Source organism: Apodemus sylvaticus, chromosome 1 (genome assembly GCF_947179515.1).
Source record: "Apodemus sylvaticus chromosome 1, mApoSyl1.1, whole genome shotgun sequence".
NCBI classification, from domain to species: Eukaryota; Metazoa; Chordata; class Mammalia; order Rodentia; family Muridae; genus Apodemus; species Apodemus sylvaticus.
Window position 1 is genome coordinate 51,103,441 of NC_067472.1, and position 18,808 is coordinate 51,122,248.

General features: G+C 38.2%; 2 protein-coding genes across 3 annotated transcripts in view; both read left to right on the forward strand.

Annotated features, from left to right (window-relative positions):
- Positions 1-18,808, forward strand: part of Dtx4 (deltex E3 ubiquitin ligase 4) — an 852,074-nt gene that overhangs the window by 400,398 nt on the left and 432,868 nt on the right. The window lies entirely within an intron of this gene.
- Positions 6,446-7,414, forward strand: LOC127689695 (olfactory receptor 5A1-like). The gene has a single exon (XM_052189340.1). The coding sequence runs from the start codon at positions 6,446-6,448 to the stop codon at positions 7,412-7,414; it is 969 nt and encodes a 322-aa protein (XP_052045300.1).

The following is an 18,808-nucleotide window of genomic DNA, read 5'->3' on the forward strand; positions in this document are numbered from 1 at the left end:
AAAACTGTCTCTCTGGGTTTATAAAAGTGAAAGATGCTTTTACAGTAAACTCCTATTTTACTGTAACCTTGTTTTCAGTCACTAATTTGTGGACTTGGTGTTTGGTATCAGAACAGTGCCCAGCTTCACAAATGCATTTAATATATGCTGAACAAATTAACCATACCATTTTAATATAAATGTTAGTAATTTGACTCATACAGTCAAACTACCATGTTACTTATACTCAACATTAATGATTCAGCATATTTTATTATAACATACATCCATTTTGTCTTTTAAAACACTTGCTTCTACATACATTACTCTGCATGTTAAGAGTTCATAAAATAGAGTTGCCTTGTCTTGGAATACCTCCCTCCAAGTTACTTGTTAGAGAGGCCCCAATGTACCCATAACAGTGCAAGATACTGCCCCTGCCTTTTATAGAACACCATAACAAAGTGCCAAGGTTATTGTTAGATATACTACATATTTTAGTTGCCATCCAACATTATACCTTCTCTATAATGGACTAAATACTCTTAAATTATAAGACAAAATAAGTCCTTCCCCCAACTTACTGTTTCTGTCAAGTGTCCTGTCATAGCAACAACACAGGTGGGTAAGTAAAGTCAGAGAACTGATTATTGTTGGACTACTCTAGAAATTAAGGTAGCAGGAACCTGCACAGGGTGGACAAGAGCTGAAAACTGACCCTTCAGCTGAAAATGTAGGTAAAATAACTAGGTTTCTAGGTCTTCAACTCCTTTTGTGTTCTGATAGTCTTTCCTACTACCTATCATCATTCTAGCAAAAGACACAGATAGGTCTATAATCAAGGAAATTGGACCAGGCTCATGGGTTCATGACTATGACTGAAATAAAACACACACACAGGAAAGCTAAAACAGAGGAGTAAGATCATATCTACACAGTGAGGTATTGAAGCCCATTCTTGCCTATACATTTACTCTGCTCTTTCCCATTAGCTCTTAGAACACTACTTGCTGAGTAAGTGTCTCCTAGGAGACAGGAGGCTCCTATGCAGAACCAAGACTTGCAGAGCCAAAACTTCCCAAGGCAAAATAACTGATGATGCCTACAGCATGGCTCCACAAATCAACCATAAATCCCTGTAGGAGCTGTAGCAGAAGACCAGTCAACCAAAGTCCGTGACTATGAATGCCAAGTTTCATGCTTCTGTCTTTAAAAGGTTGACTTTACTTTAAAAAAAAAAAAACAAGTCTAGCTCCATATCAAAATTGAGCTACAAGGTCTAGTCCAGCAACTCTTCCTGCCCTCCTCTTCTGTGCGTTTTCCCCAATACTCCAGATCTAGCACAGGTCCTGCACCCTATGTCCCAACCTACTCTGGCCTTCTATGTCTATACTTCAGTCAATTTGAATTATTTCAAGACCCCCTCACTATACCCCACCAAGAGACCCTGACAATGCCATATACCATCTTTTCTGTGTTTTGATAATTTTTCTTCATATTCCTTTCTTATCTGGTCTAGACTCTCTACTTTATCTTTAAGACTAGATATTCTGCTTTTTGCTTGATTCATTCTACTTATAAAGCTTTCCTTCAAGTTTCTAATTGGACTATTTGGGTTTTTCAATTCCATATTCATTTCAGTGTAAGTCTTCTTCAACATTGCTAACTCCTTAATGAATCCAGTTCTCAAGTCTTTCACTGTCTTCATCATTTCCATCTGCTTTATGCTTGTGTTTTCTCAGGCATTTATTCTTCTTAAGCTTCCTCTTTGATTTCATCAGGCTGTTTCTTTGTGTCTTCTTAAAAACTCCTTGAATTCTTTGATGAAGTCTATGATTATTCCTTTAAATTCTGTGTCCTGGAGTTTATCTAAGATACTTCTCACTGACAGGAATTTCTAGAAGATTGGTAGGTTTGGGAGAGAAGATACTTAATCTTTCATGTTGTTGTTATCTGTGGGATGGTATCTGAGCACATGGACTGTATTTGTCAGCTCCTTTACTAGTTAGCCTATGGATAAAGCGGGTTAGAGAAGAGGATAAGATGATGGGGCACATTGGTTATAGAGGTTAGAAATGGTTTGCGTGAAATGAAATCAGGTGAACAGAGGTAACTGGAATATTGTACAGGTTGTGCTTCCTGTTCCAAGACTGGAGTATGGAGCTAGACCTACCTGGTTGGAAAGATTGGATAGGACATGGGAGAGTCGCTGGCCCAAGCCTCATTCTTTTGCAGTAAATACATGGAAAGCTAGACTATGCTAGTGTACTGATTGTGAAATCTAGACCTAATATGTAAAATCTATAAATAGGAGGTCAGGAATACTTATCAGACTAGACCCTGGAGGAGGATTAGAAAGTCTGGGTACTTAGCTGTAGTGTTACAGATGGCCTACAATGGACCTGTAGGTGGTTTCAGGTTTGGCAGGTTCTGGCAAAGCCTAAGCTTTGGCACCGGCAGAGTTCATCAGACTATAAACAACAGTTTAAGTATTATTTTGTAACATGTGGCTAAATAAAAAATTTAAAGGGAAAAATGAAAATAGGAGTCAGATTACAGTCACACAGAGAAATAATCATAACATGTATCTGTATAGACTGGATTATTCTGTAGCCTAGATGATCACTCTTACTTCCCTTAAGATGCTTCTTCCATGTAGTACCTAGTCTTTTCCTGAAGCAAAAGTCAAAACCTGAGGACCAGTGCACATGAACTAAAACCTTGTTGGTACCTTGTTAAAAAGCAACACGCATTTTTCTTTCTGTGCATTTGGATAGAGATCGCAGGATCAGGTAGAAGGAAGAGGAGGGGCTTTGGCTAGGTTTGTGCTTTGGGAATTTCATATATTATTTGCCTTTTCTATTTTTTCTAAACCCTTTACTGTGTTAGAAACTCATTCCTGCTCTTTTTCTCTGCTTCTCTGCTCTTACACTTCATCTGTCTTTTCCTTATTCTTTAAACCATAGAGCTACACAAGCATGAGGGAAAGAAGAGATCTATTTGTCATTTCTCATTCTCAAATGTCTGTGACATCTTTTTTAACATGTCCTTTCCATGCAGTCCTACTTAAAAGACAAGAAAATTGACCTAGAATACAAAAATAGAGAAGCTGAGAGTCCATTACATGGAGTCTGACTCAGAGTTGCAGAAAGAAGTGGTGATGGTTTCTATGAAAAGCTGGCATAGTGGATAACAAGGTTAGGCATAGGCTCTATACAAACTCTTTTAGGATGAAAGGAAGATTTGTTGACTCCCAAATGTCTCAAAAGATGAATGCTTTCCCAAGAGAGTATAGAGCCTAAGCAGGGAATCCCTTTCTAAAGTTGGTCTCTCCTCTATAGCCCAGGAGACCTGTTATTTACAGTTGGTATGACTTTAATTGCTTATCTTTGATATGAGTTGTGCATTCGCAACTATTTTCTTACATGTGACAGAGAAAATCCACAAGCACTAAAAAGCTTCTTGCTCCACAACTGGATCATTGCTGAAGAAGACAGAGTCCAACCTTGCAAAAAATAAAGCAATTGCTCAACTCAAAGTAGTAAGGAAATGAGATAGATGCTCAAGAACCTAGAAGTGGAAACATTTATTGGTCACTTCAGAATACCTGGGTACACCACAAAGAAGAGGAAGTTGGATCGCAAGAAAGGAAATCTTTTCAAAATTCTAGGTGAGTTCCTTAGAGATTCTGTGACAAAGTATGTGAAGTGGCACAGATTCAGATAAAATTTTATAGATTTACAAATAGCTTTATCTAATCATCCTTCAATGCTAAGTTTCACTATGTAACTGTTTTTGTGTAGTTTTTAATACAGCAATAAAATCTGTGTAGGGCTGATCTGAATATGTAGGCTGTGTGAATATGCATTAGCTTATTGGGAATGGGGACCAGATGGGTGGTCTATAAAAGAATTTCCTCACTCAGTTGATGTCCGAGGTCTGAGAAAACAGACTCAGAATAAGAGCTGTGGATTGATTTTGAGGCACTTAGCCTATCTAATTTCTTTCACTGGAAAAAAAGTTAAATTTATAAAAAAACTATTGAAATCTACTATATTTTGTTAAACATACTATATTTGAAGTCAGAAAGCATCTCCTGCCTGCTTTGCTCCTTTTGTTTAACATTGCTTTCACAAGGTATGGTTGGTATAGTCAGCAGTAATTCAGTGAGAATTACAAAAGACTGAAAGAAATTATTGTTTAATATTTTCACAATACAGAAATGATAAATACTTGAAAAGATAAATGTTTAGCCTGCTTTTGGCATTGTAAAATGCAAAATGCACACAAGCATTACATGGTCATGTCATTATTTTTTATGTTTAAATTACAAATATTATTTAATTCTGTGCTCAAATTTGGAAGATGGCTAAGTTATAGAGTGACTGCCATATAAGGACCTGAGTTTGCATCATCAGCATCCATGTAATAAGTCAAGTATTGTGACATGCACCTGTAACCCCAGTATTGGAAAGGCAGAGATAGGTGGATCCCTACAGCTCTCTGGTCAGCCAGTCTAGCCAAATTGAAGAAGTAAAGGCTCAGGAAGAGACCTTCTCTCAAAAATGAAAATAGATAGTAAATAAGCGAGATACCCAACATTAATCTGTGGTTTCTACATGCATATACACACAGATGTATATGTACATACACATTTGCATGCCCAACACTGAGCAACTTTTTTCTGAGATGAGATCACTATGTTGTATATATTAGTCTTGAATATGTGAAGTCAAGCAATTCTTTACCTTATCCTCCTGACTGATATCGCCACTGGGATGCACCATCAGATATGGCTATGAGGAACTTCTGAATGTGTGACTAGGATTAGCAAAATGAAAAAGAAGAGTGTGGAAAGGAAGAAAGAAATGAGAAGAGGAATCAATATAGTGCTTGGTCCTTTGAGATTAGTCCTGTCTTCATTGAAACAAAGTTCTTCATATTTTGTTTCTGGTGATGGTTGGTTTAATAATAATTGCTTTTTCAATGTCATCTAAGTAAATGCTATGAAGGGCTGTCAGTCAGAAATATTAAAGAAAAGGAGGATATCAGAGATTTTTTTATGTTATCTTTCAATGTCCTTCTCTTTTTATTTGCTAAGTAAGCTCAAATGGAGGTTGAGTGAGAAAGATATATTATACAAAAAAGAAAAAAAAGTGAGAAAACCTAGGGAAAAGGGGGCCAAGATAAACTATCTCAGGATAAGCTTTATCTGAAACAAAAGAAGAATGATTAGGCCTTTTTCATTAACAAGGCAACTGTAAACAAGGCTTAGTTAGAAATAGCAATACCTAGTGGGTGAAGAAAACAACACAAAAATAAAATGATGCCTCTGAGATGAGCCTTGCTATGTCTGTTTTTTCTCTTGGAGCTCAGTGGATACATATTTAGCATGTGGTGCTATGGAAAGTTCCAGGTTATCTGTTACTACAGCAGCTTTGAAAGATAATGTGCTACCATATAGTTACATCTTCTCCAAGAAGGACAAATTTCCCTCCCTTTCATTGAGAGCAGGCAGCAGCCCTGCTTTTATGCCCCTTTTGTGAGAGTTTATGTAAAATGTACAGGTTAATATGAATGAGTGAGTGTGTGTGTATGTGTGCATGTGCGTGTGCATGTGTATGATGTATGCATATGTTTTTGTGGATATGTACATGTGCCTTTGAATATGTGTATAGAGTCCAAATGTTAGGTATCTTTCTTGATAGCCCTCCACTTTGGTGTTTGTTCTTTTATTTTGTTACTTGTTTCTAAGACAAGGTCTCTCACTAAATATTGTCATGAATGGCTAGACTACATAGCCAGCTGCAGTATTTCCCTGTCTACACTGGCCCCCATCCACTCAGCTCAGTTGTATTCTGCCAGATTCTGATTTCTATGTGGGTGCTGGTACCTGCAGGAAGACTTGGGTCCTAGTGCTTAGTAACATGAACCAATGGAAGTGTCTTCTCAGCCCCAGTTCTCCTGTGATTGACAGCACTTTCAATGACCTTCTCATTGCCCAGTTCATTTGCACAACAGTGTCTCTGAGATAAGTTCTGTCAATAAAGAGATGTTTGAAGATATATTCTTAACTCCCATAGTCTTTTAAGAGTCTATCTTTCTTCCTGTACTTAGCTGGTAATAGCTCACAGGACTGTATCTCTTCTTCATTCTACACAGGGTTTCTTGATTATAATTATGCCTCCAGGGATAATTTTACATCTTACCTGCAATTTTACATTTTACAGGGATGTTTTACATCTTACCTAGCTATAGAATTTTTTATAAGAAGCTTTGACTTATCAACTCACCAAGAACATTGTTTTTCATGCTACTATTCTTAAATAAGAAAAAGCAGAGATTGATATATTTTACTGAGAAACAATGAGGCGCAATGCCCAAGATTCTGGGGTGGAGTGCGGTGAGGTGGGGTGTTGGGAGATGAAAAATAAAAAAATCTTCTACTCTCACCTTTCCTCAGCACATGATGCCAAGCAGATCTGAGTTGGAAGATGGAAACCACACCTCCGTGACCATGTTTGTTTTCCTGGGGCTCTTGGACCAAGCTGAACTACAGCCTATCCTTTTTCCTATATTCCTAGGGATTTACATCATTACTCTGATTTGGAACCTGGGCCTTATCATCCTCATCAGACTGGACTTTCACCTGCAAACACCCATGTACTTTTTTCTCAGTTTCTTGTCATTTACAGATGTATGCTATTCTTCTTCTATCAGCCCAAGGATGCTTTCAGACTTCCTAAAAGCAGAGAAAACAATTTCCTTCATTGGTTGTGCCACTCAGAATTTTGTTTTTGCCTGGATGGGTGCGTCAGAGTGCTGCTTGCTAGCTGTCATGGCCTATGACAGGTATGTGGCCATTGGTAGCCCTCTGCAGTACTCGGCCATCATGGTTCCCAGTCTTTGCTGGAGGATGGTTGCTGGTGTCTATGGGAGCAGTTTCTTTAGTAGCTTTGTTCAAACAGTTGCCTGTTTTAATCTCTACTATTGTGGGCCAAATATCATTCATCATTTCTTCTGTGACATGCCTCAGATCTTTTCTTTGTCTTGCTCTGATCCCTTCATCAGCCAGCTGGTTATTTTCCTGGCAGCTGTTTTTGTTGGGTTTGGCTCTTTTCTTGCTATCCTCTTATCCTATGTATTCATTGCAGTATCCATCCTGAAAGTGGCTTCATTCAAAGGCTGTGTCAAGGCCTTCAAGACATGTGGCTCCCACCTGGCAACAGTGACTCTTTTCTATGGCACAGTCCTATCTGTGTACATGTACCGCAGCTCTCAGCACTCCACAAAGCAAGACAAGGTGCTGTCTGTGGTCTATACCATCCTCATCCCCATGGTAAACCCTCTGATCTACAGTCTGAGGAATACAGAGATCAAGGGGGCCCTCAAGAGAGTAATGAAGAAGGCAGCACAATTACCCCAGAAAGTATAGCATCTGCACAGGTGCCATCCTTAAGATGAAGGCAGGAGTAAAATACATTGAGGAGACCTTCTGTAAACCTTTCATGTTAACAGATGTAGTAATACTGTGGTTAAGCAGACAGATATAGCAATTACCTGGCTTACTTGGTACCTGGAGTTACTGTTAGCTGTTTTAAGGTGGTCTGTTTAAGACAATGATGTTGGAACTGAACCCAGTATTAAAAGTTTGCTTCTCAGTGTCTTATAGATATGACAAGACCTATGCACTCATGAGCTTAGCACCTGTGGTTGCCTACACAAGGTCTACATAATATCAAGCCAATCAACATTTTAGCATGGATAGGGGAGGGGCACATAAGCCCTCAACACTAAGATGAGGAACTAGTTGACAGTTGACTGTTAATGGAGGGAGCATTATTTTTAAAGGGATGGTCCCTACAGGTGGATGACCACATACCTATACATGTATGGGCAGCATTAATCATACTCAATGAAGGACATGAAATTTAAAAAATGAATGTGATGATGAGGGGAAAGTTTTGAAGGACATGGGAGGCAGATATGGGCAAAACACACTGTATGTATATATGAAATTCTTAAAAACTAAAAAAAGAAAGAAAAAGACACTAGTATTTGTGGCTAAATTCCAGATAGATAAAACCTAAATAACACAGCAATTTTTTATAATAACATGTTTTAAGAGCTGATGCACTTAGAGAGATGGCAAGAACAAGGAGTAGACACAGCTTTTCATTTCTTCAGATTGTAGTGATTTTATTTAAGTGATTTTATATGATACTAAACATAAAGCTATGTGATACATAAATAAATAAATGAAAATTGAAAATGAGTTAAAATAAATATTTTATAATTTTAGACCTAAGCAGAAACACATAATGAGAATAAATGAATAATAAAGGTAGAAGAAGGGGAAGAGAGAAAAAAGGAAGGGAAGGGGAGAATACCCAACAGAAGCAACTTAAAGGATGAAATTTTATTTTGGATGATTGTTTCAAGGCATCATGTTGGAGAAGGCATGCCAGCAGATGCACAGGCCACAGATCACCTCATAGTTACTGATCAGCCTCTGATCATAAGGCTAGACTGAAATAGGAAGGAGTCAGATATAACCTTTAAAGGACTATTTATTGGCTAACATATGCCAGCATGTCACTCTGTCTCAGAGGTTCCATAATCTTTCCAAATTCAAAGTCCCAAAATACACATTCTTCCAAACAAACGCATTGCTGTGATTATCTATCACAGCAATACCCCACTCCTGGTACCAAGTTCTGTCTTAGTCGGGGTTTCACTGCTGTGAACAGACACCATGATCAAGGCAAGTCTTATAAATGCCAACATTTAATTGGGGCTGGCTTACAGGTTCAGAGGTTCAGTCCATTGTCATCCTAGATGCTGTCATAAGCATGGCAGCATCCAGGCAGGTGTGGTGCAGGAGGAGTTGAGAGTTCTACATCTTTATCCAAAGGAAGCCAGGAACAGACTGGGAATGCTCAGGCATCTAGGAGGAAGATCTTCAAACACATCCCAACAGTGACACACTTCCTCCAACAAGGTCAATCTTTTAATAGTGCCACTCCCTGGGACAAGCATATACAAACCATCACAATTCTCAATATAATAAAAATTAATTACATACAATATTAATACTCCAGTCATTTCAATGCTTATAAAGAGAATGGAGTACTGGTTCCACTGCAATATATGCATATACCTGCTGCTATCTTTAATTTAATTTCTATAAAATAAAAATAAGAGTAATATTCATGCTGGTGAGAGGGCTCAGCAGGTAAAGGTGCTTCCCAGCAAGGCTAATAACCACAGCTCAACCCCTGGGACCCACAAGAATTTGACCTCCACACACATGCTTTGAGAAGCACTCTTGTTCACACACAAATGAAAAATGTAAATCATATTGATAACTCCTTAAGCATCCCTACTATAATAAGCTACACCAGAAAATCTGGACATTGTGCATTAATACATATTGCTAAAAATACCTTACACAAACTTCTATATATGAAACATTTTATCAATAGTGAAGGTATCTCATACTATAGACAGATTGTCACCTACAGTGAAAATTCATTAGAAAGCTTTGGCTCAGCTGTTAAGAGCACTGACTGCTCTTCCAGAGGTTCTGAGTTCAATTCACAGCAACTACATGGTGGCTCTTTAGTAGGATCTAATGCCCTCTTCTGGTATATCTGAGGACAGAAATGATGTGCTCACATACACAAAGTAAATAAATCTTAAAAAAAGAAAAAGAAAGGAAAGGAAAATAAGCCAGTCATGGTGCCTCAAATGTGTAATATAATATTTGGGGGTCTGAGGCAAGAGGATTGCTGTAAAATCAAGGGCATCCTGGTCTATATAATGAGCTCTAAATCACTCTGATCCATGTAGTGAAACTCATGTCAAAGAAATAAAAGCAAAAAGGAATTAGTAACTACAATATCAAAGTAAAACACTATATACAGAAGAATCTTAGGTGGACATTGCTAAATCAAAAAAAAAAAAAACCTAAGCAGAAAATACACTACTAACTGTGTGATATTCCAGAAAGGACAAAATTATGGAGACATTTAAAATATTAATGTTTTCCAGTGGTCATTCAGTCACCAGAGAGAGAAGGATGGGGTAGAGAAATGTTTAGGACTGTAGGATACTGCAATGTTGGCAGCCTGTGATTCCATCCTTGTCAGCCCCAACAAAGCACAGCACCACAAGCAGGGCATAAATGAAAACTAGTTATGAGTTAAGTGATAATGTTCCTGTGAGAGTTTATCTCACAGGAATTTCAACAGAAAAAAAAAACATTGTAATGCAATGTCTGTAATGAAGAAAGCTTTGTGTACATAAGGGTGGGATGCAGAATCTTCTTACTTCTTGCTCAACTTGATATGGAACAGGATTGCTTTTAAAAATAAAGTTTTTTACAGACAGAAGCATGAAGCTTGGTATTCATGGTTATGAACTGCAGTTGACTGGGCTTCTGCTATTCATCCCACAGGGACTAGCAGTTGGTGTGTGAAGCCCTGCTGTAAGCATCACTTGCTATTTTGTCTTGGGAAGTCTTGGCTCTGCATAGAAGCATCCTGTCTCCTAGAATACTCTAAGCTAGCAGTGTTCCAAGAGCTAATGGGATAGAGTAGAATAAGCGTGGTGAATGGTTGACTCTAGCAATTCAATGTGTAGATATGAATTCATGCCTCTGTTTTAGATTTCCCATAGATATATAGATACAATTCATGGTCCTGAGCCCACAAAGCCTGGCCCTATCTCCTTGACCATAGGCCTCCATCTTTTGCTGGAACAATGATAGGTGGTGGAAAAGACTATCTGAACACAAAATGGATGGAAGAGCTGCCTAGAAACCAAGGGTTTTTTGATACATTTTCAACTGAAGGGTTAATTTTCATCCTGTGCAAGTTCTTGCTGCCTTAACTTCTAGGGTTGTTCAATGAGAATCAATTCACTTCTCTCTGACTTTTCCTACCCACCTGTGTTAACTCCTTCTTTGTTGTTGTTGCTGACAGACCAACAGAAATAATTTGCTGCAGGAAGGATTTATTTTGGCTCACAGTTTATACATTATGGTGGAGACTGCATGGTGGAAAGTAGCTCTGATACAGGGCAGTGAGAGACTGCCTATGAGGGAAGGAGAACCAGGCTGCAATGATCCAATTCCCTCTGCTAGCTCCACCTTCTGAAGGCTTCACAGCCTCTTAAAACCATGACATCTGCTGGGAAACAAGAGTTTCATTGCATGAAACTTGTGGGGATGTTTCATATTCAAACTATAACAGTTTTATACATTTTCTATTCAGTGAGGGGTGGGAAAGATATCAAAGTCCCCATGTGAGGATCAAAGGAAAGCCTGCAGGACTTGACTCCCTCCTTCCACCATCTGGGTCCTAGAGTTTTGAACTCAAGTCATCTGTCGTGGCCGCAAGCTCCTTTATATGCTAAGCCATCTCATTGACCCACATCTCAGTGGTTTTACTTAATAAAAAAAAATACTCTACACTTTGTCTATGTGTCTTCTCCCAGGGATATTTTATTCCCCCTTCTAAGAAGAACCAAAGTATCCATTCTTTGGTCTTCCTTCTTCTTGAACCTTGTTTGGTCTATGAATTGTATCTTGGTTATTCCAAGCTTCAGGGCTAATTTCCACTTATTGGTGAGTTCATACCGTGTGTTCTTTTGTGATTGGGTTACCTCACTCAGGATGATATTTTCTAGTTCCATCCATTTGCCTAGGAATTTCATGAATTCACTGTTTTTAATAGCTGAGTAGTATTCCATTGTATAAATGTACGATATTTTCTGTATCCATTCCTCTGTTGAAGGACATCTGGGTTCTTTCCAGCTTCTGACTATCATCCAGAGACTGCCCCATATACAGTGACCAAACCCAGACACTATTATGGATGCCAACGAGCACTTGCTAATAGGAGCCTGATATAGCAGTCTCCTGAGAGACTCTGCCAGTGTCTGACAAATACAGAGGTGGGTGCTTTCAGCCAACCATTGGCCTGAGCACAAGGTCCCCAATGGAAGAGCTAAGGAAAGGACCCAAGGAGCTGAAGGAGCTTGCAGCCCCATAGGAGGAACAACAATATGAACCAACCAGTACCCTCAGAGCTCCCAGGGACTAAACTACCAGTCAAAGAGTACACATGGAAGACTCATGACTCCAGCTGCATATGTAGCAGAGGATGGCCTTGTTGGACATCAAAGGGAGGAGAGGCCCTTCGTCCTGAGAAGGCTCCACACCCTAGTATAGGGGAATACCAGGACAGGGAAGCAGGAGTGGGTGGGTTGGTGAGCAGGAGAGAGAGGATGAGATAGGGTGTTTTCAGAGGGGAAACCAGGAAAACACATAACATTTGAAACATAAATAAAAAAAATATTCAATAATAAAAAACAAAAAAAAAGAAAAGGAAAAGAATAATATCATTTGTAGGTGATCTTTAGAAAGGTTGAAGCCAGTATGGAGTCAACACAAATGTTTAGCATAAAATTAACAGTATTCTCCAATTTTTAAAGCCATTTCACATTTTCAGAATAAATAAATGACCAACTTATTATTGGTCATGTATCATTTCCAAAAATATGTAATAATGTATACTTTTAAGTTATTTTTACATATTTTACTGCTAATCATTAAGTCAACATTTTTAATTTCTATTTTTTTATTCTTGAAATAGAAGTTGCCTATTTACACATCTGTAGAAATATTGATTTCACCCTAATATTTTATTTAATACTTCACTCACAAAATTGACTAGCTTACACTCCTACCTTAACATTTCTACAGTGAAGTGTTGTTCTTGGGTGGTAAGTATACATTTATGCATGAGTGTTTAAATTATGAAAGAATTTCATTTGTTCTCACTCCAAAATTATAATTAAAGCTTTAAAAAATTTAAATTGTAATCTGTTGGAGAAGACCACAAACCTGAAGAATACTGTATCAAACAAAACTAAACTAAATCTGTTCTTACACACTTTAATTGACCTGAAAAAATCAGGGGCTTTCCATCAGTGTACAATTTCTTTGTATTTCACTTTTTGTTGGCTTAGATTTTTCAAAACCTACTTTATTTAGGGTTCTTAAAGGCTTCAACCTCCCTTCTAACCCACCAACCAGAGGTAGGAAAAAAAAGAAGGTTAATAGGAAAAGGATGTTGTGGACCTGTTTGGAAGAAGTTCCTTGGGGCAATTCTACACTTTGTTGTCAGGATACCAGCAGTCCAGTTCAATACCAAACACCAAACACAAATCAGCAGTGGTGACATGATCACACAGAAACAGCAATGTGCTGCTGAATCAGCACGAGTCAGCTAGAGACCAGAATCAGCCAAAATAACAGGAGAAATTCTTCGTCAAGTTTCTCTCTATGAAGTGAAGACCAAGGGAGACCAGCAAAGACCAGCAAAGACAAGTGAAGCATTGAACAGTGTAGCAATGCAAGGGAGTTCTCTTAACTGAGCTGTTAAGAAACCAGAAATTTCCATTTCAACTATTAAAAAAAAAAAAGTTCTTTAGTACCTCTTTAAAATTAGCATATAGAATAATGGGTTTCATTATGGTACTGGTAAAAACTGATGCTTTTTTTTTAAATGGACTTATATTATTGCAATAGAATTGTTAATTATTAAATAGTCACGATAATCATATTTACCTGAGATCTCTTCCAAAAACGTTCTTCCTATGTGAGTCATTCCTTTTCGGTGTTTTGTTTTTCTTTATTTTGTCTTAGGGTTTTGTTGTTGTTGTTGTTGTTGTTGGGGGTAGTGCTGTTGTTGGTTATTGGTTGTTTCTTTGATTCTATTTACCTGGAAATTTTTTGAGCACAGATAGCAAGACCATTTTAACATTATGAGTCAAATCAGTAACACGTATTAAAATACTAAGATAAATTCAAGCACTCAGCAGCTGTAGACTAAACTCATTTGATGAGCCAAGCACTATTCCAATGCCAGAAATATGAGGAAAAAAATCACTTTTGAAAACTAGAGTCTAGTCAAAGCTCCTTTTAAGTAAATAGGCCATATTAGTTAGCTGTCCATTGCTCCAGCAATATTTCTGAGGCAACTTATTTACAAAGACAGAAGGTTATTTAGCCACAGTTCTGGGAATTGTGCAAGACTTGACATTCCCTATGGTGAGAAACAGAGTCATCTTCTCACACGATGAACCAGAGTAACAGGGCCCCAGACAGTACGCTGGCTCCATTATGGAAGAGCCATTCAGTCCATAAAACTCAGCACATAGACAATACCACCTACCAATATGCTAACAAAAAGCAACTCCATCGAAGTCCATAGTTCTGGGAAAGTCTCTAAACCTTGGCTTTTGGCTAATGTAGTTCAGCTTCTAGCTAGTTAACTGTTCCTGTTAACTCAAGTCACATCTCCTGGGTTAGGCTCATAACACACCTCCAACAGCAGTCCAGCCCACATGGAGTCTCATAGGTGATTGGATTGCAAGATAAGGGTCAAGATCAGGGGTCATCTGTCCCCTGCAAGCTACTTCCTCGGCTCACAGTTATGAGAAATGAATTGAGAGTTGGTATATGGCTTTCCTTTTTCTGGGATCATGTGGATCAAGTTTTCTTCTTAACAATTTCATAAGATAAAAGCCATTTAGATGTAAGACAAATAAATTATCAGAACAAACAGTGCTCTGTCATAGAATACCAAACCATACTTTATGCATGCTGGTCGTCCTATGTGTGCAGACACTGAAACAAAGCATAGTTTTATTTCAGAACTTGACTGCTTTTTTTTTCTTCTAGAATGTGCTCTATAAAAGTCTGTGGTCTGTCTGTCTTCCAGTTAGACAATGCCAGCTAGCCATCTGGCTTGGCAGCTCTGAAGAGAGATGCTTCCACACCCGGTTTGTAAAGGTTCCAAGCCATGATTGTGAGTGACTGCTGTGGCTATTCCTGTGCTTGTGGGAAGAGGGACTAGTGAACCATTCGAAGCACGGGCCTTGCCAGTGTTAGAAGAGGAATGAAAGAGATGAAGTTCTGATATAAATAGTTGGTTTATGTTTGCAAAGATGAGACACCAGGAGTCGAGGAAGGTTGTGCACATATCATGCATGAGGGTATAGAAATCATCAGATATGCAGAACGGTTCCTCTTGTTCAGTTTTACATATCCAAATCAGTTCTATGAAAACAGGTTGTGGGGGTTGGGGGAACTGAATGCAAGTGTGCGTGTGGAGGGAAGCGGACAACTTTCAGTATTTAGTTCTTTCTCTCTTGTCAGCAAGTCCCTTATTGTGCTGAGCTGTCATTGGCCTATTTATCTATTTTAAGAAGAAAAACAGAAAATTATTAATCTTGGAGTAGAGATTAAAGGTCTCATGAGAGCCTATGCAGTGAAGAATGCCCTACAGGTGTGTCCAGCCTTTGCCACTGTAGCTTAACATGGTCATCTACAAGTTTCAGCTGAAGAACCAAGCATTCAAGTTTCAAAACCAGTAGCAAACAGACTTCATAGTGGTTTGAGTATGCACATGATTTTTGTGTTGGACAACATTAACAACTGTCCTCAGCCACTTGTGTCTCATAAGTCATAGATTGGCCATAGTTTATCAATGTGTGTGATCATGTATACTTACAGAGCATTAGGAGTAATTGATAAGTCATGGGAACAGCAACCAGGTGTCTACCAAATTCTCTATATCAAAGCTTAAGTAGATAAATAAAGCGCATATCAAGGACATCATGGAGAGAAAAAAGTTTCTTTGAACAAACACAAGAGAAGCTGCCTGATCACCAACCTAAAAATAATACATTGATATCAAGAAGGGTGAGTATTTGGGGACAGACAAAAAGGAATAATTGTAGGGAGGAACTGGAAAGTCTAATGTCCCAGGACCTCAACCTTCCTTAGCCCTCTAACTGGTCCCTGACACACATCATCTACTTAGCTTTGATTCCTTTCTCCCCAAATAGCTTCATTTGTAATTTGTCTGTCTGTGTGTTTCCCTCAACAGATGGAGAATTGTAGCCCTGGTGTAATTGCAAATTTCTGCAGTTTTGTTCTTTGCTGGCAGCTAACACGGGCATCAAAGCTCATGCAAACATCTATTCTGAACTTAATTAGTTCCAGTCCATCTGGGAAAGATTTGAGGAGGCTGAAAAAATGAAAAACACACCCTGGATTAAAATGGTTTTTCTGAAGTGAATTCAGCTTCCACTCTCAGGCCCTCTTTAGAAGAGAGAGTTGTGACTTGTCCTATTTTGAACAGCTCTAAAATGCTTCCTTTGATGTCCCAAACAATCGAATGTGAGTCTGCCTATTTGCCCATTAATAAACACAGTAGTACAGGGAAGTCTAACTTATGATTGTTTTAAACCAGAACTAGTTTTGATTCACTCCAGTTTTTCGCCACAAGGAATATTTATTGAGCTTCCTTGATAATTGAGCAAACACAAAAGAACTTTCTGTATTCTCAATACAGAAAGAAAGCCGGCGTTGCTGATCAATATGTGCCTGACCACACAACAGAGAATTTTGATAAAATTTTATCTTTACAAATTTGGTTTACCAGAAGGCAGCTACAGATTTTTGGGGGCATATGGGGGCAATTCCACGTAACCCCCAAAGCATGTGGCATGCTTTACTAATAGAGTTAAGTAATTTGTGACTGTGTTATTTCAATGACTTTTGGCATAAGGAGAACTTAAGCTTAATTTCTATCTTGAAAATTGGCAAATCAAAGAATATGTGCTCATCAAACTGGAGTGAAGTTAAAGAAAAATGGGAAAATAAATATCTTATTTGGAAAAAGGAGATGGAACCCTGGTGTGTTAATGCATGCCTTTAATCCCAGCTTTTGGGAGGCGGAGGCAGGCAGATCTCTGTGAGTTTTAGGTGAACCTGTTCTACATAACAAATTGCAGGCCAGGTAGAGCTACATGGTGAGACCCTGTCCCAGGAAAAGAGCTAAGGAAAAAAGAAAAAGGAAGTGGGGCTACCCAGGTAGATGAGGCACATGAGCATTCCTGTATAAAGTGACCTCCATCAGCCAGAGCCCTTTCCAGTCTCTGTGGACTCCTGACATGCGGAAGGCATCATGGAGATCTATTTCTACCTCTATTTACTGTGACCCATTTTCACTGCAATGAAAACAATTTGTTTTCTCTTTATGTCTGGATGCTAATCCCAGTACTGTCCCTGCCTGCATGGTTCCCTGTGGCCATGTCAGGCAAGTCCTCTGAGACTCAGCTAAAACAATCCCTCAGGCTCCAAAGGCCCCCTATTTTGAAACATAGTTCTCTTCCTTGCCCTTTCTTTCTTTTGAAATATTTTCTTTGGGGATAAAGCTGACAGGAGAAAAGTTTTGCTCTGCTTCATGGAAATCAAGTTAGCAGCATCAGTCTGAAAAGTAAAACAGAAAATGTGATGACTCACATCCATAGTCTATGGCATTCATTGGAACTGTGTAGGAATTATTGAATGAATGAATGAATAAATGAATGAATGAATTAATTTAAAAGGGCAACATGAAGTTAGAAAGGAGATATGATGAGAAGTACTGTGAGACTAAGAAATATATATGGTCAAGATATATATTGCATATATCTATTACATTTTTAAATTCTAAAATTCTGGAGAAAGGACAAGTCAACTAAAATATGCAAAAACTAAATAAATAAGCATATTATGAGGATGTATGTTCTATATGCAGGGATATGATTACTGAGATCCTAATAGGCTTAATTTAGGAAGAAAATTTAGTAACTAAAATCACTGTGATCAAAATGAGAACTTGAAAGGCAAAGAAGCTCTTGATCACAAGTTATTTTTAGGGATAGAATAAACCAGCCTCCTGAAAGAGACTGTAAAGTGGAAAGAGTGAAACCAACTCACTAGTAAAGAGTCTTGGTATTGAATAAAGATCTGAGGAGTTTAAAAGATAAATTCCATAAGTATAATAAATGTATTGTCCTAGACTAGAAGTAGCTAATGAGGAAGCAGAGCAACACATTTTGTTTACCATACCAACTCCAGGTACTCTGACAACAATACAAAGCAAGACAGAGAATCTAGAGTAAATAGAGATCAAGCCGGGCACAATGGTACACATGTTTACTCCCAGACTAGCCTCCCAGATTAGCCTCAGAGTCCTGGACCTAAGAGATGCTCCTGCCTCAGCCTCCAAGCAGGAAAATGGAGGCTGAGTCTGCACCATGCATTTGTCAACCTAATTTATAGGAAATTGGAGAATAAAGGACACTCTATCAAATACATTTAAATTAAAACACCACAAATTATATTTCTATCTTTCAAAGAGTCAAATTCAAATATGATTAAAGTCAATGTATACTTTTTTCAAAATGAATCTACAAAACAATGTATCTAGTACAAACGTGCATATTAGTAATAATATGCATCGCAATTAATATTATACCCAACAACTACATCATAAAATGTATAAAATGTGGAGCTAAAAAGGTGGCTCAGTGGATAAGAACACTAGCTGCTCTTGTGAAGATACAGGTTCAGTTCCTAGCACCCCAATGGTGGTTCATAATAATCCCTAATTCTAGTTCCATTGAATCTGATGGTGTAATTCTGGGCCCATAGACACAAGACATGCATGTTGTACACATGCATACATGCATATATACATATGTATGTGCATTCAGGCAAAACACTGATACATATAAAATAAAATAAATCTTTACAGTATTTGAATGTATAAAATGATATCATTGTTAATTTTGGGTGCTAATTTAAATAAATTAAAGAACATCTGTAGCTCATTAGGTGTTTGCTCTCAGTATGTATGTAAGAATGTTCAACTGCCATTTGGGAACTGAGTAAGGATGGGAAGTGGACATTGCCTGGTCACCT